The sequence below is a fragment of the Oncorhynchus keta genome, unplaced genomic scaffold (genome assembly GCF_023373465.1).
Source record: "Oncorhynchus keta strain PuntledgeMale-10-30-2019 unplaced genomic scaffold, Oket_V2 Un_contig_753_pilon_pilon, whole genome shotgun sequence".
Taxonomy (NCBI): Eukaryota; Metazoa; Chordata; class Actinopteri; order Salmoniformes; family Salmonidae; genus Oncorhynchus; species Oncorhynchus keta.
In genome coordinates this window covers 177,235-199,634 of record NW_026289522.1, presented here as the reverse complement: position 1 = coordinate 199,634, position 22,400 = coordinate 177,235, and the positions used below count along the sequence as shown (strand labels likewise).

Here is a 22,400-nt window from a genome sequence, read left to right as displayed (position 1 = left end):
TCCATAATTGTGTAACACGATGTGTTTCTTGTTTTTGCTCTTTGCTCTAGTCCTGTCAGAGAAACATCTCCCCCCACTGTGCTCTCGGGAAAATACTAAATGGAATCCTTGGGACATCCCAATTCTGACGTCACCCCTTTAAAGTTACAATTTAAAAAGACAAAGGCAAAGGAGGCAAAAAGGGCAAAGGAGGCAAAAAGGGCAAAGGAGGCAAAAAGGGCAAAAGAGGCAAAAAGGGCAAAGGAGGCAAAAAGGGCAAAGGAGGCAAAAAGGGGCAAAGGAGGCAAAAAGGGCAAAGGAGAAAAAGGAGGCAAAGGAGGCAAAAAAAGGGCAAAGGAGGCAAAAAAGGCAAAGGAGGCAAAAAGGCAAAGGAGGCAAAAAAAAGGAGGCAAAGGAGGCAAAGGAGGCAAAAAAGGAGGCAAAGGAGGCAAAAAAGGCAAAGGAGGCAAAAAAGGCAAAGGAGGCAAAAAAGGCAAAGGCAAAAAAGGCAAAGGAGGCAAAAAAGGAAAAGGAGGCAAAAAAGGCAAAGGAGGCAAAGGAGGAAAAGGAGGCAAAAAGGGCAAAGGAGGCAAAAAAAGGTAAAGGCAAAAAAGGAAAAGAAAAAGGAAAGGTTTAGAGTTTAGGGTAAGGACGTCCCAAGGATTCCGAATTGCGCTAACTCTGTGCTCTCTGGCTCTCTCCTCATCTCTCTGAGGCGCAGGAGCAGTAAAGTACTCCATCTTTATCCCAAGCCTAGGGAGAACCAGCCGAGACATTTGATGGGTAGGCTTTTTATTTTTATTTTTAAAGGACCAGAAGCAAATATAGAGGGAGTTGAAATATACTATTTCAGCCACAATGGACTTTCAAGGAATCATTTGATACTCCGAAAGATGGAAAAAACGTTTTTATAGGCAATAAGATTGGAATCTCAAAAGCTCCTGTCTTTGCAAAGCAACCCTCTGCTCAGCTATTCTTTCACTGGCCTGTCTCTGCCTCGTCCCTAAGCTGGAGACGTTTCACATTGGAAAATACGCTCAACGTTCCCCAGTTACGATTTTTTTTTAAACTTCGACTTTCAATTCGGGATATACTTTTTTCGTACAGTGGAATATCGTTAAAGGCATTTTAATGTTTTGGAGTTTGTGTTAGATTACACGGGTATGTTTATTTACAATTCATTTTCGGTTACCGTTAGCTACTTACTAGCATTAGCATTCTGCTAGTTAGCTAGCTTAGCTAAGTTGGTTACCTAGCCTGCCATCGATAAATCATGTTTGGCTAGCTGTCTACTAGCTAACGTTAGATAGCTAGTCATTATCGGTGGGCTAAATAAGGCCCGCTAGTGGTTGTTTTTCTTCGTTAAAACAACCGTCTTATATAGACTTTGTAACGTTAGACCGAAGAGTTAGCTAACTGTTAGTGAGCTAATATCAGGTGACTAGATATCACCCACCTACCAGTAAACATGTTGATTCTTTGTAGCTAGCTAGGTTAAGTAACGTTGGATATCAGCTGATATGCTAGTTTAGTAGCTAGCTATGTAGGTAGTTCAGTTGGCAAGGTAGCCAACTATGTCACTATCTAGCTAACGTTAGCTAGATAAAAACTATGTATGTCCCCTAAAGCTAGCTAACGTTATCTGGGTAGCTAGCTAACTTGTAATAATTTATAGTAGCTATACCTTTTTGATTCTGCAGACGAAAAGGAGTGCTCTATGTACAGTAACGTTATGCTATATGATGCATTGATCGAGCCATTTCCACAAGCCATTTGATTTGGCATTTCAGATTTCTTTGGTGCAATAGCTTGCCATTATAGATCGTGCCAATTATTAACAATAGCCTAGTTTCGCAGCTGTACAGGTGTGTGTCTTTCTTCCTCATCTTCGTGTGGTTGTCAGTTTAATACGAGTTAGTGAGCTACCTGCTGTCATTTCTCAAAATATATTGTGGAAATGCAGCACCTGACTCACAGAGAGCTGTGCAATGCCATTATGCCTGCTGTCATAAATGGGTCGTTGCTTTTCTGCAACCCAAAATGGGCCCAGTCTGATGTGTCAGCCCCATGACATTCCAGAGGTTCAGTCAGTAGATCTTTCACCAAATCAAATCCTCACGCAGGAGATTTGTCATAGATGTATTATCCCTGTAACACCTCCGTATTCATATTCAGTGTGTTTGGCATGACGATTTCCATAAAGACGATTAGGTGTTCTTTGACAGTGAATAGAGGTTTTACATAATCAACTATCATAAGTAGTAAGTAGCCTTGGCTTGTGCAAGTGGAGCAGCTCATCTCCTGTTTCTGTATTGTGAGGCAGCTTCATGTACACTTACACCTTCTGGACAAGACGCTAGTCTAAAGCAGGGCCTTTACCCTCAATCAATCTCCTTAACACTGAGTGCCAAGCAGAGATGCATCGGGTCCCTATCATAGCTACATCATATAATACAGAGCCGTCTGTCTTCCCATCTGCTTGTTGTGACCCTGGGTGCCTCTCCACCCGTCCGCCCATACCTTGACTCCAGATAGAACCTGATGCTTGTGTTGCCTCTTTAGCTCTCCCCCTCCCTCCATCCCTACACAGGGACAGTTATGAGTCAGCACACAAGGGCTTGGATTAGTAGCCTGTGACAGTACAGCACTGAGCCTTCTGACAGTCAAGGCCAACGCATGGCCACACAACAATAGTAAGATCCTTAGTCTTTAGAAAATACATTTACACGCCCGGAGTGCCACTCCTATACCTTTGACAGAACTTGTCTGCAATGAATTATTCAGTGTATCAAACTGATGTTAAATCTGCACCGTTAGATAATGGTGGGTAGGTCAGGTAGGTCTGAATTGGACATAACATGAATGTAGGCTACAACAACTGCACATACACAAACCTTTCAGTTTGTTGTTGCATGTAGTTTTGTGTAAATGTTGGTTGATGTCATAGAACAATGTTTTCTTACACTTTTCTTTATTTGTCCCAATCAGGAACCATGGGAATCCCTCAAATAACCTGCTCCAGAAGGAACCCCTAGCATGTCTTCATGAGCCACTCCTGGTTCCATCTGTTGCCCCAGCCTCTCTGAATCTGATTCAGTGTCTATGGCTCTGAATGACCGAGACAAATATGGAAATCTCGTTGGTGTTCAGTAGTAAAACTATGAAGGGTCTGAAAGGTTAGGATTCACAGTGAGCTTGCCTCACATCACACAGACCCCAGCCCATACTTCATCCAACTTTGAGAGTGAAATTGTAGTACACTACAAAGTCCTCTTTATTGGAAGACAAAGATGCCATGTACTCTGAAGTCTCTGGTTGATGTGTGATATGCTCTAAGGTGTTGTGTACTAAACCAACTAGAACAATGAATGGAGGAAAGGACTGTAAGGGAGGGGTCTCAGAGGGGGTGGGGTATACAGCCCCTGTCCAGGTCCCTATTGGCTGGCATCGCAAGGTGGATCCAACTAATGGAGTCCTCTACATCAGGTAAGACCCATTGCAGTGCTCTGTTTTTTTTGTAACGATACCACAATAATGCACTTCTATTTGGTTTGTAACCTACAGTCTTGGTGGCTAGTATCATCTATCCAACCTGTGTGTTTCTTTCAGAGCGGTTGGGATAAAGTAACAGATACATTTCCTTATGAGACACTCATGTATATTGGACGATAAATGTTTTTATTCTAAACATTAGTTTTGGTTTGTAACCTCCAGTCCCAGTGGCTCGGTGCTGTCCTGTCTAGACCAGGTGAAGAGCTACCTGCTCACAGACGGGACCTGCAAGTGTGGCCTGGAGTGCCCACTCATCCTCCCAAAGGTACGTTAACTAACCATCTTGGTTGTTCTGTCTGTCTCAGTCTTTAGCTAACCTAAATTGACTCTCTGAATGCGTAGCTGCCAAAGAAACACCACACAAAGCTTGAAGGGATACTTTGGGATTTTGTCAACAAGGCCCTTTATCTACTTCCCCAGAGTCAGCATGCTAGCAGAGTTAGCAATTGCGCTAGTAAGCAACTTCATTCAAACCGCACGCAGAGAAATAAACTTGTGGATACCAGTTTTATCAGACTCTGGGGAAGTGTCAGGCCTCATTTCCAATATCCCGAGGTATCCCTTTTAAGGATGGAGATTAAGGTTTACTCCTGAGTGATGCAATGAACAGTTTAGTTAAACCCAGATATTCAATTAAACAGAGGTTGTTTTCCCACATATAGTAGGCTATATTTAAAAAAACATATACTAGGCTATATTTTCTGCTGCATACAGTCTTAATTTATACATTTTTTGTGTGTTGCGTTATATTGAAACGGAGACGGGCAGGGAACTGCGTTCCTATTCAAGGCAAGGCCAATATGTATTCATATGCAAATGTGAAGTAGTCTTCTGGAGAAGCAGGAGGCTTGGAGGAGGATATGACCTGACAAGTAGCGGACGTTCCATTTTTTACTGATGTTTACTTTATGTACTTCCTTGTGGATAAACGCCGCTCATTTCACCAAGACAGGCCAGGTAACAGAGAGCTGACTCTCCTTTCCTCAGGTGTTTAACTTTGATCCGGGGGCTGCCGTTAAACAGAGGACGGCAGAGGACGTGAGGGCAGATGAAGACGTCACCAAGCTGTGTATCCATAAGAGAAAGCTGCTGGCTGTGGCCACTCTACACAAAACTATGGCGCTACCACACCCTGCTCTGACCCTTACCAGTCCTGGTGGAGGTACAAGTAAGTATCCTAGTGACTGTGTATCACTACTGTTTTGGTTGTTTTCCAATGATACATTTCTCACAGATTTCAGACTGTTTCATGGGTGATATAGAACCAGGTCAGAAAAAAAGGTGGACATTTTGAAATTGGCTTCACAGTGACATTTAAACACTTTCAATGTTTTAAAGTTGGAACCCGTAATGGTGAAACTGCTACGTCTCTTTGCGGTATTACAAAAACCGAGATGATGCTTCAAACAACAAACACTGTTTATAATCACTCTGACATTGTATGAGCGATAGAACAATCAAGCCTTTTTTTTCTCTCCCTCCACAGTGGTGAATCTCCACTTCTGTTTCATCAACAATAACAGATGTCCTCAGGCAAACAGTGGTGCTGTTTCCTCTATTGCAGATTTCAGCTTTAACACTCATTCCACTTCTCTTCCCCCTCAGGTTCAACATCAATGGCCCCGTCACATTCCACAAATCCCCGAGCAATACGGAAGAAATCTCACCAGTCACCGCTACCCAACTCTGTGGTTCCCAACTGCAAGAACCCTTTCAAAATGATGATGGCGGCTGCAGCAGGTCACCGGCACTTTCCCCAAGAGCTAGGAGGTCCACCCCAGCAGCTGGAGCTTTACCCTGGTTATCCCAACAGACAGCAGAGACTGAGCAGTGAGCCTGGGCCCAGGTCTTCGTACTGCTCTGGCTATGGTAGCATGCTGAGTCCAGGGGCCCCGGCTCCCAGCTCTATGGGCCCAGGGACGGGTCACCACTCTCCCCTAGCCTCAGGTCTGATCCTCTGGGCAGCCCAGATGGGTTTAGAAACAACCCCTGTGGCTTCCCTGGAGCCACCAGCTCCAGCCCCATCCACGGGGTCAACAGAACGCCTCTCTCCCCACCAGGGATGCTCCTCCACAGTTCTCCGACTGGGACCCAGACGTCCTGCGTTATGGCAGGAAGGACTAGCACACCCCTCTCCCCTACCGCCACTGCCAAAAGCCCTGTCATGATGAAGAAGCCTGTGTGTAACTTCCCCAGATCCCCCAGTATGGATATTTCCATACGACCACCGTTTCACCTCAATACACAGCCCAGCGCCCCACACCCTGGCCCCCCGTCTGCCATACCTCCCTCCTGTACCCTCCAGAAAAAGCAGATGACCTCTGAAAAGGACCCGTTAGGCATCCTAGACCCCATCCCCAGCAAGCCTAGCATCAGTATCAGCCAGACAAACTCCAAAACAAACTCCAACTTCCACCCTAGTGTCCACTCCTCTCAGGTACCAATGATGAATGTAAACATGAACAACCACCCTCCTCCCGCCATTGTCCCCTTGCCAAGCAACCTCCCTCTCCCCACTGTCAAACCCGGCCCACTGGGCCACAGCCATGGAGGTCACATGCAGAGGACTCAACATCAGACCTCCATAACCACCTCCATGTCCCCCTCTCCAGTCACCTCCCCAGTCCACATGTCAGGCCCTGTCCTGGGCAGCAGGATGGAGGCCTCTCCCCAGCGCTCTCGCTCCTCCTCCACTTCCTCGGACCATGGGAGCTTTGCCATGCCCTCAGGCCCCAGTCAGGGTCCGTGTGGCGGGATGAAGGCTCCTCCTCGCTCCCCCCGGCCCGCCATGCCCATTAACATGCCTTCCAGCCCCTCCTCTGCCAAGCCTGACTCACACCAACTCCACCAGTACAAAGACCTACCCAGTCAGCTGCTGGTTGAGATGAGTAACCAGAACGCTATCAACACCCAGCACAACAACCCCGGCATGTACCCCCCTGTCACCTCCTCTGGCCCCTCCATCGCTGCTCCTCACCAGGCCCAGAACCAGAAGGGACAGAACCACCCAGGACTGTTAGGGATGCCCCTCAACCAGATCGTGAACCAGCAGAATGCTGCTTCCTTCCCCGCCAGCAGCCTACTGTCAGCAGCAGCCAAAGCACAGCTAGCAAATCAAAACAAACACGGTGACAACAGCAGTGAGACTGGCAGTAGAGGTGGAGGCCCAGGTAGGGTTGATGGTAATGGTGGTAGTAGTGGAGTTGGGCATCCCAGTGGCCCTCTCAGCGGCATAGAGAGGCCCAGTAGCAGCACTTTAAACCCCATGCTTCCCCCTAACCCCACCATGCCCTCCACTGCGGAAGCAGCAGCAGCAGGTGGCCAGAGCGGTCGGGCTGCCCTCCGGGACAAGCTCATGGCCCAGCAGAGAGACAGAGGAGACCCCCTGCTCCGTAAGCGCAAGCAGCAGCCGCCAGGCCCACCACCGCCCAACAACCCCCTCAACCACCACGACAGCATGGTCTTCAACATGCTCAACAAGCCTCCTAACATGGGTGGAGGTCCAGGTCCCAGGCTACCACTACCAAGCTCAGCAGAACAGCTGAGGAAAGTGGCCCGGCTTGGGGGCCTACAGACCAACACCTCCATGGCCCAGCTGCTTCAGTCCATGAGCAACCACAACAACCACCATAACCAGCACCAAGGCCCTGTAGGCCCCCAAGGACCTGGTCAGATGCATTACAGCGATGTGGCTGGTGTCATGCCTCCTGGAGCCTCCCAGCAGCAGAGCCTACTGGCCCAACAGAGGATGCTAGGCCAAGGGGAGGGTCAAGGTATGTACTGCCGGAGTATGGACTCTGGAGGCCCTCATTCTCACAGCCCTCGGTTCCCAGGGTTGATGAACCAGATCCAGGCCAATTCGTTGGTCAACTGTGGCCCTCTGGGGCCCGGTGGACAAGTGGGCCTTGGCCCAGGGAACATGCCCCTGAGCCACCATCCTAACACTAACCCACCACCACTGTCCCACCCAAGTCAACATCCACATCCGCAGCATCAGCAGCAGCACAGTCACCTTCACGCTGCGCTGGGAAGGACTAGTATGTCAGGAATGACACTCGGCAACAATGATGGGAGTTGTGGTCCAATCATCTCTGAGCCAGGTGAGCTACTGAGAGAAACGCACACTTTTGTTCGATGATCGCGCTTTGTTCTGTGATGGTGTGTGAGTTTGATAAATCCACCTCGATGGCCTTTGAGTTGAACGACAGTCTTTAGTCTCTCGTGGAGAGTGTACGTTGAGAGGCTGGCCCTCATGTTTTGTATAATCATTGTGGCTTCTCTTTATTAGCATGCTAGTTGCAGTGCTCAGCTCAGTGGCAGAATAACATGAAAACAGATCTTTTTTTCTCCCTTCTTTTTAAGAAACAAGCTCTTGACCAGATATAGTGAAGAGCTGGTGTGAGCTGGCTGGTAGCTATAGTAACGCTGGCTTCTGAATGGAGGCCTGGGTGAAGCCTTTGGAGAAGGGTTGTGTTCCTTCATTAGCCTTATTATGTGTCTGCTCTAATACAGGCCTATCTGAATAGATAATTTTTTCCTTTGGCCCACTGTGTAACACATGGCTGTATTTGGCCTACTGTTGTGTGAACATGATAGCAGGAAATAATGCTAAATACTATAGGACAGCCTCTATGCTTCCTGAGAAACATATGCCATATCTTTCATCTCTTTGTGGACTGCTAGCCTATCTCCCTAGATGGGTTCATTCCAACCAAGCACTTCTCTTCTCCTACCTCATGCCCAGACAGCTCCCCCTCCCCAACTACCACCATGCAAGCATCCAGCCCTGTCTCTGACCCCATCCCCCTGCCGAGGCCATTAAATCACATCCCTTCCTCAACCCCCAGTCTTCTTCCAGGCTGCAACCTCTGAAATAAGCCAAGGCTCAGACAGCACCACCAATCACACCGTTCCCATAGCAACCTCCCCGGCAACCATCACCACTATATCATAGCAGTGCAGCCACACTGGTTGAGCACTGCAGAGGCTAGTGGGAGGGGAGGCTAGTGGGAGGGGAGGCTAGTGGGAGGGGAGGCTAGTGGGAGGGGAGGCTAGTGGGAGGGGAGGCTAGTGGGAGGGGAGGCTAGTGGGAGGGGAGGCTAGTGGGAAGGGAGACTAGTGGGAGGGGAGACTAGTGGGAGGGGAGACTAGTGGGAGGGGAGACTAGTGGGAGGGGAGACTAGTGGGAGGGGAGACTAGTGGGGGAGCTGGGGAGGGAGGCTAGTGAGAGGAGGAGAGTAGATAGACTAGTGAGAGGGGAGCTAGTGAGCGAGGAGGAACTAGACTAGTGAGAGGGGAGCTAGTGAGCGAGGAGGAACTAGACTAGTGAGAGGGGAGCTAGTGAGCGAGGAGGAACTAGACTAGTGAGAGGGGAGCTAGTGAGCGAGGAGGAACTAGACTAGTGAGAGGGGAGCTAGTGAGCGAGGAGGAACTAGACTAGTGAGAGGGGAGCTAGTGAGCGAGGAGGAACTAGACTAGTGAGAGGAGGGGAGCTAGTGAGCGAGGAGGAACTAGACTAGTGAGAGGAGGGGAGCTAGTGAGCGAGGAGGAACTAGACTAGTGAGAGGAGGGGAGCTAGTGAGCGAGGAGGAACTAGACTAGTGAGAGGAGGGGAGCTAGTGAGCGAGGAGGAACTAGACTAGTGAGAGGAGGGGAGCTAGTGAGCGAGGAGGAACTAGACTAGTGAGAGGAGGGGAGCTAGTGAGCGAGGAGGAACTAGACTAGTGAGAGGAGGGGAGCTAGTGAGCGAGGAGGAACTAGACTAGTGAGAGGAGGGGAGCTAGTGAGCGAGGAGGAACTAGACTAGTGAGAGGAGGGGAGCTAGTGAGCGAGGAGGAACTAGACTAGTGAGAGGAGGGGAGCTAGTGAGCGAGGAGGAACTAGACTAGTGAGAGGAGGGGAGCTAGTGAGCGAGGAGGAACTAGACTAGTGAGAGGAGGGGAGCTAGTGAGCGAGGAGGAACTAGACTAGTGAGAGGAGGGGAGCTAGTGAGCGAGGAGGAACTAGACTAGTGAGAGGAGGGGAGCTAGTGAGCGAGGAGGAACTAGACTAGTGAGAGGAGGGGAGCTAGTGAGCGAGGAGGAACTAGACTAGTGAGAGGAGGGGAGCTAGTGAGCGAGGAGGAACTAGACTAGTGAGAGGAGGGGAGCTAGTGAGCGAGGAGGAACTAGACTAGTGAGAGGAGGGGAGCTAGTGAGCGAGGAGGAACTAGACTAGTGAGAGGAGGGGAGCTAGTGAGCGAGGAGGAACTAGACTAGTGAGAGGAGGGGAGCTAGTGAGCGAGGAGGAACTAGACTAGTGAGAGGAGGGGAGCTAGTGAGCGAGGAGGAACTAGACTAGTGAGAGGAGGGGAGCTAGTGAGCGAGGAGGAACTAGACTAGTGAGAGGAGGGGAGCTAGTGAGCGAGGAGGAACTAGACTAGTGAGAGGAGGGGAGCTAGTGAGCGAGGAGGAACTAGACTAGTGAGAGGGGGAGCTAGTGAGCGAGGAGGAACTAGACTAGTGAGAGGGGGAGCTAGTGAGCGAGGAGGAACTAGACTAGTGAGAGGGGGAGCTAGTGAGCGAGGAGGAACTAGACTAGTGAGAGGGGGAGCTAGTGAGCGAGGAGGAACTAGACTAGTGAGAGGGGGAGCTAGTGAGCGAGGAGGAACTAGACTAGTGAGAGGGGGAGCTAGTGAGCGAGGAGGAACTAGACTAGTGAGAGGGGGAGCTAGTGAGCGAGGAGGAACTAGACTAGTGAGAGGGGGAGCTAGTGAGCGAGGAGGAACTAGACTAGTGAGAGGGGGGAGCTAGTGAGCGAGGAGGAACTAGACTAGTGAGAGGAGGGGAGCTAGTGAGCGAGGAGGAACTAGACTAGTGAGAGGAGGGGAGCTAGTGAGCGAGGAGGAACTAGACTAGTGAGAGGAGGGGAGCTAGTGAGCGAGGAGGAACTAGACTAGTGAGAGGGGGAGCTAGTGAGGGGAGGAACTAGACTAGTGAGCGAGGAGGAACTAGACTAGTGAGAGGAGGGGAGCTAGTGAGCGAGGAGGAACTAGACTAGTGAGAGGAGGGGAGCTAGTGAGCGAGGAGGAACTAGACTAGTGAGAGGAGGGGAGCTAGTGAGCGAGGAGGAACTAGACTAGTGAGAGGAGGGGAGCTAGTGAGCGAGGAGGAACTAGACTAGTGAGAGGAGGGGAGCTAGTGAGCGAGGAGGAACTAGACTAGTGAGAGGAGGGGAGCTAGTGAGCGAGGAGGAACTAGACTAGTGAGAGGAGGGGAGCTAGTGAGCGAGGAGGAACTAGACTAGTGAGAGGGGGAGCTAGTGAGCGAGGAGGAACTAGACTAGTGAGAGGGGGGGAGCTAGTGAGCGAGGAGGAACTAGACTAGTGAGAGGGGGGGAGCTAGTGAGCGAGGAGGAACTAGACTAGTGAGAGGAGGGGAGCTAGTGAGCGAGGAGGAACTAGACTAGTGAGAGGGGGGGAGCTAGTGAGCGAGGAGGAACTAGACTAGTGAGAGGGGGGAGCTAGTGAGCGAGGAGGAACTAGACTAGTGAGAGGGGGAGCTAGTGAGCGAGGAGGAACTAGACTAGTGAGAGGGGGAGCTAGTGAGCGAGGAGGAACTAGACTAGTGAGAGGGGGAGCTAGTGAGCGAGGAGGAACTAGACTAGTGAGAGGGGGGAGCTAGTGAGCGAGGAGGAACTAGACTAGTGAGAGGGGGGGAGCTAGTGAGCGAGGAGGAACTAGACTAGTGAGAGGAGGGGAGCTAGTGAGCGAGGAGGAACTAGACTAGTGAGAGGAGGGGAGCTAGTGAGCGAGGAGGAACTAGACTAGTGAGAGGAGGGGAGCTAGTGAGCGAGGAGGAACTAGACTAGTGAGAGGAGGGGAGCTAGTGAGCGAGGAGGAACTAGACTAGTGAGAGGAGGGGAGCTAGTGAGCGAGGAGGAACTAGACTAGTGAGAGGAGGGGAGCTAGTGAGCGAGGAGGAACTAGACTAGTGAGAGGAGGGGAGCTAGTGAGCGAGGAGGAGCTAGACTAGTGAGAGGAGGGGAGCTAGTGAGCGAGGAGGAGCTAGACTAGTGAGAGGAGGGGAGCTAGTGAGCGAGGAGGGGAGCTAGTGAGCGAGGAGGAACTAGACTAGTGAGAGGAGGGGAGCTAGTGAGCGAGGAGGAACTAGACTAGTGAGAGGAGGGGAGCTAGTGAGCGAGGAGGAACTAGACTAGTGAGAGGAGGGGAGCTAGTGAGCGAGGAGGAGCTAGACTAGTGAGAGGAGGGGAGCTAGTGAGCGAGGAGGAGCTAGACTAGTGAGAGGAGGGGAGCTAGTGAGCGAGGAGGAGAGGAGCTAGACTAGTGAGAGGAGGGGAGCTAGTGAGCGAGGAGGAGAGGAGCTAGACTAGTGAGAGGAGGGGAGCTAGTGAGCGAGGAGGAGAGGAGCTAGACTAGTGAGAGGAGGGGAGCTAGTGAGCGAGGAGGAGAGGAGCTAGACTAGTGAGAGTAGGGGAGCTAGACTAGTGAGAGGAGGAGAGGAGCTAGACTAGTGAGCGAAGAGGAGCTAAACTAGTGAGAGGAGAGGAGCTTGTGAGCAAAGAGGAGAGGAGCTAGACTAGTGAGAGGAGGGGAGCTAGTGAGCGAAGAGGAGAGGAGCTACACTAGTGAGAGGAGGGGAGCTAGTGAGCGAAGAGGAGAGGAGCTAGACTAGTGAGAGGAGGGGAGCTAGACTAGTGAGAGGAGAAGAGCTAGACTAGTGAGAGGAGAGGTGCTAGACTAGTGAGAGGAGAGGTGCTAGACTAGTGAGAGGAGGAGAGGCGCTAGACTAGTGAGAGGAGGAGAGGAGCTAGACTAGTGAGAGGAGGAGAGGAGCTAGACTAGTGAGAGGAGGAGAGGAGCTAGACTAGTGAGAGGAGGAGAGGAGCTAGACTAGTGAGAGGAGGAGAGGAGCTAGACTAGTGAGAGGAGGAGAGGAGCTAGACTAGTGAGAGGAGGAGAGGAGCTAGACTAGTGAGAGGAGGAGAGGAGCTCGACTAGTGAGAGGAGGAGAGGAGCTCGACTAGTGAGAGGAGGAGAGGAGCTCGACTAGTGAGAGGAGGAGAGGAGCTAGACTAGTGAGAGGAGGAGAGGAGCTCGACTAGTGAGAGGAGGAGAGGAGCTAGACTAGTGAGAGGAGGAACTACTTAGAAGGATAAAATAGACCTGTGAGGAGTGGAGCACAGTACTACAGCCTAAGCCATCGGGTTCTCCAGTTTATTCCTTCAATTTCAAGAATTTCCTTCTTCCCACTCTTCTTCCATCATTTGGCTCAGAATTGAGTTACCCCTCTGACCTGTCTTCTCCAGGCAGTTAAGGTGTGGAATTTCCCTGATTTGAAAATAACAATGAACAGTATTATTCTTCCACCCCAACAGGAGACCCATCTAACCTCGTAAACTGCAGCATAACCAGCCTCCAGCCCCACGTCATCAACAGCTCCAGCAGTGGCGGTGGTACCCAGGTGTTCCAGCAGCGTCATGCCCAGCAGCAGCAGCTTCATCAGGGCATTCAGCGGGCCATGCAGGGTCTCCCTCCTGGCTACCAGGGCTCACAGCAACCTGGCTTCCCTGAAAACAACAACTCCTCCAACGCCCACCCTATGGCCTGCCTGTTCCAGAACTTCCAGGTTAGTCTGTCTGTTTGAAGGGTGTGTTCAGTGATGTGAAACGCTCTGAGCGTTGCAGATAGAAATAGAATGAATAGAGATGACAAGATTATCTGATTCACTCTTCACTACGGGTGGATGATCTACATGATACATTCCGTCCTCCTCAAAAGACCCCGATAGTTGTGGATTCTCTGACATGCTAGGAGTGATAATGACACGTTTTCCTTCTCTCTCAATGAACTTTACATCTGTGTTGTTTCAGGGGTGTTTGCCAGACAACAGCATTTCAGTCCCTCACTCACAGATGATCTCTCAGTCTGGTATGACATCACTTCCTGAGTCTCAGGGGATGCTGTCACACACCCAGTTTGGTGTCAGCCAACAGGAGATGCAACAGACTCAGGGAGAGGGGCTTCCCCCAGGGATGCACGGCTCTGATAGGCTACCCAACGGAGGGGTGGAGTCTGTAGACGCCATCTACAGGGCTGTGGTGGATGCTGCCAGTAAAGGAATGCATGTAGTCATCACCACCACGGTTAGTGGCACTACCCAGTCCAGCCCGGTACCCACTCTCAGCACCATGACTGCCTTCACTAACTCCGTAGGGGAGCCGGTCAGCATCAACCACAACCTCCCTCACAGCCATGCTGCAGTCAGCCATAGTGGCCACCGGGTGGCGCACCAGGAGGCGGAGCAGACACCGACCCTGAGCCAACAGCCCAGACCCAGGCAGGTCAGAGCAGGACGGCCCCGGAAGCACTCTGGTCAGGGGAAGAGTATTGTTAGCATCCCCGAGGGTCAGGGAGCACTTCCAGAGGCCCCCCACCAGGACTACTTCAGATCCCCAGGCCATGGCACCCCCAGGGGGCAGTGGGAAGGCGAGACTGGGTACCCTGGAAGTCTGGACAGAGGTCACACGGCATGGGGCGGTGAGGAGTTCCTAGAGTGCTCCACTCATGTCCGCAGCAGCCCCTGTATGGAGAGACCTGGGAGTCTAGCTCCTGCACCCCCCTGTCCAGCCGACAGCTCCCCCCACGAAGGTCACCACCACTCTCTCCCCGTCCCCTCAGACAAGGCCTTCCTGGAGGAGGGATTCAACCGCTTCAACAACTGCAACCGGACGGCCGTGAACATCGTTAACTACAAAGAGAGGTTGGATCAGACTGTGGAGAGATGCGCCCATATGAACGGAGGTGGCGTCGGACCCCCCCAGGTCCAGTTTTCTCTACGGGGGTACAGTGTGTCTGACCCCCTCGGCCCCCCCAGACAGGGGGACCTAACCGGGGACGACCAGTCTCCCAGCTCCTCCACCAGCCTGGAGGGTCCGTTGGTTAAAGAGTACGTGGGCCACTACAACGGGCACTTCAGCCCATCTGACACCAAGTCCCTGAGCAGTGAGGAGGACCTGAGGCAGCCGGACAGCCCATCGTCAGAGATGCTCCACTATAGACCCAGGACGTTTAACATGGGGGATCTGGTCTGGGGACAGGGCTTTAAAGGGTTCCCATCCTGGCCTGGTAAACTGTCAGGGGAGGAGGCGGGGCACAACCATCACCATGGCAGCCTGCAGCTCAGAGAGGACAGCAAGGTGAGATGTCTTCGGAGAGAGAAATACACACCCACAAATCTAGTTTTCTTTCACTATTGACTTTACTTTTGTACCTTTTTAGATGAAAGTAACTGTCGGCGATCACTACTTCTGCTACTGATGGTCATGTTGATGGCACCTAGTCAGGCTTTTGGTCCTATTCTTAGACCCAACATAATGTCTGACATCTGTTATTACCCCCAGGTGGAGACGGAGAAGCTGAAAACACTGTCTGACATCTGTTATTACCCCCAGGTGGAGACGGAGAAGCTGAAAACACTGTCTGACATCTGTTATTACCCCAGGTGGAGACAGAGAAGCTGAAAACACTGTCTGACATCTGTTATTACCCCCAATTGGAGACGGAGAAGCTGAAAACACTGTCTGACATCTGTTATTACCCCCAGGTGGAGACAGAGAAGCTGAAAACACTGTCTGACATCTGTTATTACCCCCAGGTGGAGACGGAGAAGCTGAAAACACTGTCTGACATCTGTTATTACCCCAGGTGGAGACGGAGAAGCTGAAAACACTGTGACATCTGTTATTACCCCAGGTGGAGACGGAGAAGCTGAAAACACTGTGACATCTGTTATTACCCCAGGTGGAGACGGAGAAGCTGAAAACACTGTCTGACATCTGTTATTACCCCCAGGTGGAGACGGAGAAGAAAACACTGTCTGACATCTGTTAACCCCAGGTGGAGACACACTGTCTGACATCTGTTATTACCCCAGGTGGAGACGGAGAAGCTGAAAACACTGTGACATCTGTTATTACCCCAGGTGGAGACGGAGAAGCTGAAAACACTGTCTGACATCTGTTATTACCCCAGGTGGAGACGGAGAAGCTGAAAACACTGTCTGACATCTGTTATTACCCCAGGTGGAGACGGAGAAGCTGAAAACACTGTCTGACATCTGTTATTACCCCAGGTGGAGACGGAGAAGCTGAAAACACTGTCTGACATCTGTTATTACCCCCAGGTGGAGACGGAGAAGCTGAAAACACTGTCTGACATCTGTTATTACCCCAGGTGGAGACGGAGAAGCTGAAAACACTGTCTGACATCTGTTATTACCCCCAGGTGGAGACGGAGAAGCTGAAAACACTGTCTGACATCTGTTATTACCCCAGGTGGAGACGGAGAAGCTGAAAACACTGTCTGACATCTGTTATTACCCCAGGTGGAGACGGAGAAGCTGAAAACACTGTCTGACATCTGTTATTACCCCCAGGTGGAGACGGAGAAGCTGAAAACACTGTGACATCTGTTATTACCCCAGGTGGAGACGGAGAAGCTGAAAACACTGTCTGACATCTGTTATTACCCCAGGTGGAGACGGAGAAGCTGAAAACACTGTCTGACATCTGTTATTACCCCAGGTGGAGACGGAGAAGCTGAAAACACTGTCTGACATCTGTTATTACCCCAGGTGGAGACGGAGAAGCTGAAAACACTGTCTGACATCTGTTATTACCCCAGGTGGAGACGGAGAAGCTGAAAACACTGTCTGACATCTGTTATTACCCCAGGTGGAGACGGAGAAGCTGAAAACACTGTCTGACATCTGTTATTACCCCCAGGTGGAGACGGAGAAGCTGAAAACACTGTCTGACATCTGTTATTACCCCCAGGTGGAGACGGAGAAGCTGAAAACACTGTCTGACATCTGTTATTACCCCAGGTGGAGACGGAGAAGCTGAAAACACTGTCTGACATCTGTTATTACCCCAGGTGGAGACGGAGAAGCTGAAAACACTGTCTGACATCTGTTATTACCCCCAGGTGGAGACGGAGAAGCTGAAAACACTGTCTGACATCTGTTATTACCCCAGGTGGAGACGGAGAAGCTGAAAACACTGTCTGACATCTGTTATTACCCCAGGTGGAGACGGAGAAGCTGAAAACACTGTCTGACATCTGTTATTACCCCAGGTGGAGACGGAGAAGCTGAAAACACTGTCTGACATCTGTTATTACCCCAGGTGGAGACGGAGAAGCTGAAAACACTGTCTGACATCTGTTATTACCCCCAGGTGGAGACGGAGAAGCTGAAAACACTGTCTGACATCTGTTATTACCCCAGGTGGAGACGGAGAAGCTGAAAACACTGTCTGACATCTGTTATTACCCCAGGTGGAGACGGAGAAGCTGAAAACACTGTGACATCTGTTATTACCCCCAGGTGGAGACGGAGAAGCTGAAAACACTGTCTGACATCTGTTATTACCCCAGGTGGAGACGTCAGACAGTGTTTTCAGCTTCTCCATCTGTTATTACCCCCAGGTGGAGACGGAGAAGCTGAAAACACTGTCTGACATCTGTTATTACCCCAGGTGGAGACGGAGAAGCTGAAAACACTGTCTGACATCTCTTATTACCCCAGGTGGACACGGAGAAGCTGAAAACACTGTCTGACATCTGTTATTACCCCAGGTGGAGACGGAGAAGCTGAAAACACTGTCTGACATCTGTTATTACCCCCAGGTGGAGACGGAGAAGCTGAAAACACTGTCTGACATCTGTTATTACCCCAGGTGGAGACGGAGAAGCTGAAAACACTGTCTGACATCTGTTATTACCCCAGGTGGAGACGGAGAAGCTGAAAACACTGTCTGACATCTCTTATTACCCCAGGTGGACACGGAGAAGCTGAAAACACTGTCTGACATCTGTTATTACCCCAGGTGGAGACGGAGAAGCTGAAAACACTGTCTGACATCTGTTATTACCCCAGGTGGAGACGGAGAAGCTGAAAACACTGACACATGACCTAGAGGCCCTTGACAGAGCGACCAAGAGGAACAGAAAGTAAGTTCTATTGCTGTAGGATGGATGGGATATGTTGTGGTGATTTACATCAGTGTGTATATGTGGAACCAGTTTCTCCTGTGTTTTAAAAAGATGAACAGATGTGTTTTATTTGCTCTATTTTAAGAGTGGAATTCCATTCTAGAATGTTGATGGGCCACGTTAGTTCCATCCTAGCTGGTTAGTTCCATCCTGGCTGGTTAGTTCCATCCTGGCTGGCTACTTCCATCCTGGCTGGCTAGTTCCTTCCTGGCTGGTTAGTTCCTTCCTGGCTGGTTAGTTCCATCCTGGCTGGTTAGTTCCATCCTGGCTGGCTAGTTCCATCCTGGCTGGCTAGTTCCATCCTGGCTGGCTAGTTCCATCCTGGCTGGCTAGTTCCATCCTGGCTGGTTAGTTCCATCCTGGCTGGCTAGTCATTACCCCCTGATGATGCCCTGGCTGGCTAGTCATTACCCCTGATGATGCCCTGGCTAGCTAGTCATTACCCCTGATGATGCCCTGGCTGGCTAGTCATTACCCCTGATGATGCCCTGGCTGGCTAGTCATTACCCCTAATGATGCCCTGGCTGGCTAGTCATGACCCCCTGATGATGCCCTGGCTGGCAAGTCATTACCCCCTGTTGATGCCCTGGCTGGCTTGTCATTACCCCCTGTTGATGCCCTGGCTGGCTCGTCATTACCCCTGATGATGCCCTGGCTGGCTAGTCATTACCCCTGATGATGCCCTGGCTGGCTAGTCATTACCCCTGATGATGCCCTGGCTGGCTAGTCATTACCCCTGATGATGCCCTGGCTGGCTAGTCATTACCCCTGACGATGCCCTGGCTGGCTAGTCATTACCCCTGATGATGCCCTGGCTGGCTAGTCATTACCCCTGATGATGCCCTGGCTGGCTAGTCATTACCCCTGATGATGCCCTGGCTGGCTAGTCATTACCCCTGATGATGCCCTGGCTGGCTAGTCATTACCCCTAATGATGCCCTGGCTGGCTAGTCATGACCCCCTGATGATGCCCTGGCTGGCTAGTCATTACCCCCTGATGATACCCTGGCTGGCTAGTCATTACCCCCTGATGATGCCCTGGCTGGCTAGTCATTACCCCCTGGATGCCCTGACTGGCTAGTCATTACCCCCTGTTGATGCCCTGGTGTTTCCCTGGCTGGCTAGTCATTACCCCCTGGATGCCCTGGCTGGCTAGTCATTACCCCCTGGATGCCCTGGCTGGCAAGTCATTACCCCCTAGATGCCCTGGCTGGCTAGTCATTACCCCCTGTTGATGCCCTGGTGTTGCCCTGGCTGGCTAGTCATTACCCCCTGGATGCCCTGGCTGGCTAGTCATTACCCCCTGGATGCCCTGGCTGGCTAGTCATTACCCCCTGGATGCCCTGGCTGGCTAGTCATTACCCCCTGGATGCCCTGGCTGGCAAGTCATTACCCCCTGGATGCCCTGGCTGGCAAGTCATTACCCCCTGGATGCCCTGGCTGGCAAGTCATTACCCCCTGGATGCCCTGGCTGGCTAGTCATTACCCCCTGATGATGAAAAACCTCCTCCACTGCACCTGTTCTCTCTCACACACACACACACACACACACACACACACACACACACACACACACACACACACACACACACACACACACAACGCTTACCTTAGCTCTTCTCCCTCAATGTTCTGTAAAAATGTACCTGGACCACAGTCAGTGTCATTGCTTACAGTTCGTGTTATAATTGCATACTTTCTCCCTGCGTAGCAGGAGGCAGAGTTGAACAAATCTAGTCATGTTTTTGTCCAAAGCGAAAAAGAAAATGCTGAGTGTTTAGGTTTGGACTTATTGATGTTTCTGAGACATGATTTTGTTTTCATTGTTCCCAACAGAGCTGGGAAGTTGAATAATCATTTAGAAGCTGCTATACATGAGGCCATGAGTGAGCTGGACAAGATGTCAGGGACTGTGAGTATACTAGTACCATCTAGAAAGATTAGAACACCATGCTCTCCCAGATGGCCTCTCCTCTGTCTCCCTCCCCTCCTTCTCTCTCCCTCTACCCTCCTCTCTCCCTCTGCCCTCCTTCTCTCTCCCTCTGCCCCCCTTCTCTCTCCCTCTGCCCCCCTTCTCTCTCCCTCTGCCCTCTGCCCCCTCTGCCCCTTCTCTCCCCTCTGCCCCCTTCTCTCTCCCTCTGCCCTCCTTCTCTCTCCCTCTGCCCTCCTTCTCTCTCCCTCTGCCCCCCTTCCCTCCCTCTGCTCTCTCCCTCTGCCCTCCTTCTCTCTCCCTCTGCCCTCCTTCTCTCTCCCTCTGCCCTCCTTCTCTCTCCCTCTGCCCTCCTTCTCTCTCCCTCTGCCCTCCTTCTCTCTCCCTCTGCCCTCCTTCTCTCTCCCTCTGCCCTCCTTCTCTCTCCCTCTGCCCCTCTGCCTCCCTCTCCCTCTGCCTCTCCCTCTGCCCCTCTACCTCTCCCCTCTACCTCTCCCTCTGCCCCTCTCCCTCTCCCCTCTACCTCTCTCCCTCTGCCCCTCTACCTCTCCCCCTCTGCCCTCCTTCTCTCTCCCTCTGCCCCTCTACCTCTCCCTCTGCCCCTCTCCCTCTGCCCCTCTACCTCTCCCCTCTACCTCTCTCCCTCTGCCCCTCTACCTCTCCCTCTGCCCCTCTCCCTCTCCCCTCCTTCTCTCTCCCTTTGCCCCTTCTGTCTCCCTCTACTACCTCCCTCCCTCTCTAGACTGTCCCCCAGGCTAAGCTGAGCAGAACTAAGACCACAGCCACTGTTGATCAAAGGGCTGTCTCTGTGTCAGCCGGGAGACACCACACACACACACACACACACCCCAGTCAGAGGATTACATAAACAAGCTGCAACAAACTGTGCTGTTAATGCATCTTGCTGCCTTTCCTCTGAATTCAGACAGGCGAAATATGAAACCAGACACTTTGAGTGGAAAGGAGGACAGCTTAGTCAGATTAGGATGTCTGTGGAGTTCTGTCTGAACTCAGGTGGTATTAAACACTGTAGAATCTACACTACTACCCGCACAAGCCAACAGAGACTGGGTTGTTTGGTTGCTATTAATACATCTTCTATTGTCTTCTCTGTCCTTAGGTTAGGGTTAAATGTTTAGGTTAAAAGTTAGGGTTTGGTTTAAGGCTAAAAGTTAAATGTTATTTAAATGTTAGGGTTACATTTAAGCAATAAGGCCCCAGGGGTGTGGTATGGGCCAGTATATCCCGGCCAAGGGCTGTTCTTAGGCACGACGCAACGCGGAGAGACTGGATACAGCCTTTAGCCGTGGTATATTGGCCATATACCACAAACCCCCAGGTGCCTTATTGATATTATAAACTGGTTACCAACGTAGTTAGAGCAGTAAAAATAAATGTCATACCTGGGTATACAGTCTGATTATACCACGACTGTCGGCCAATCGGCATTCAGGGCTGGAACCACCCAGTTAAATTAGAGCCCTGGTCATGCATTAATGTATTCTGTCTTCTCTGTCCTCAGGTTCATCAGATCCCTTCCAGAGACAGACAGGTGAAGCTGCCCAAGCCCAAGAGGAGAAAGATCTCCAGATAACATTGAATGTGTTTGGTCAGCTAATGACAGTCCAGTATCTAGCCAGTGCCCAGCCTTGGAACAACGGTTCAGACCGCCCCGGCGCGACCTTTGAACTCCAACCAGGTGCTACAATATGGATAGTAGTGGTACATTATCGTGCCACGACCTCCCTAGCTGACTGACATTGAAAGTCCTGGAAAAGCCAAACAAAAATATTACAGTTTTGAATTTCAACTGTAAAAAACAACGGTTGTAATTTGTCTACAGCTCGCTGAATGACAACTATTTTTTCTAGAATAACATATAAAAAAAAACCTGATAAATAGAAGAAAAATACTACATTTTAAAGAAAAATAGACAGTCCAAATATTTCTGATACATTTTCAATATGTATATAGGTAATACGGAAGATTTCCTGAATATTAAGAAACGTATGTAAACATTGTACACTGGTAATGTACAACATACTTAATAATGCACATGTGAACTTGTATTGTACAAAGCAGCAGCAGCAGAAGTGCACCGATGTCCTGGTTTTTATTCAACACACACTGTCATTCTGACTGTATGCAAGGGACATGTAAAGACGAGATCCAGCCGGAAGCTTTTATATGGGGATGTTATAGACCTGCTGTTTATTGGCTTGACCAGAAGGGTCTGTGTTCAGAAAGCATTCGAGGAGTAGGAGTGCTGATCACGGATCAGTTTCACTTTTAATATTATAATGAATAAGGTGACATACAGAGGGGGGGCCTGCTACTAGATCATCACTGGCAGTAGGATCAGCCCCCCCCTTGTCCACATCATCTTAAGTAGGATCTAAGAAGGGCGAGACTGATCCTAGTTCAGCGCCCCCTGTCCACATCATCTTAATTAGGATCTAAGAAGGGCGAGACTGATCCTAGTTCAGCGCCCCCCTGTCCACATCATCTTAATTAGGATCTAAGAAGGGCGTTCAGACATGATCTAAGAAGGGCGAGTTCAGTTCAGCCCCCCCTGTCCACATCATCTTAAGTAGGATCTAAGAAGGGCGAGACTGATCCTAGTTCAGCGCCCCCCCCTGTCCACATCATCTTAAGTAGGATCTAAGAAGGGCGAGACTGATCCTAGTTCAGCGCCCCCCCCTGTCCACATCATCTTAAGTAGGATCTAAGAAGGGCGAGACTGATCCTAGTTCAGCGCCCCCATCTCTCAGAGACTCTTTCTGAATCCAGACCCAGGAGAAACGGGCTTCACTTCAACACCACTAAGTGTTTGTTCATTTTATGCGTTTTAAAAACAGAGTGAACTTTACCAGCTGAAAGGCTTTC

The 22,400-nt window shown here is 50.8% G+C and overlaps 1 protein-coding gene across 1 annotated transcript; it reads left to right on the top strand.

Moving 5' to 3' along the window:
- The first annotated feature begins 680 nt into the window (after window positions 1–680).
- Window positions 681–22,023, top strand: LOC118376894 (methyl-CpG-binding domain protein 5-like). The gene is given in 11 exon segments (XM_052511796.1): window positions 681–1,140; window positions 2,968–3,465; window positions 3,694–3,796; window positions 4,519–4,699; window positions 5,137–5,421; window positions 5,424–7,631; window positions 12,907–13,157; window positions 13,402–14,727; window positions 17,469–17,542; window positions 19,421–19,496; window positions 21,037–22,023. Coding segments are annotated over 10 exon segments (4,698 nt in total). The 5' UTR covers window positions 681–1,140; window positions 2,968–3,343; the 3' UTR covers window positions 21,109–22,023.
- Window positions 22,024–22,400: the final 377 nt, after the last annotated feature.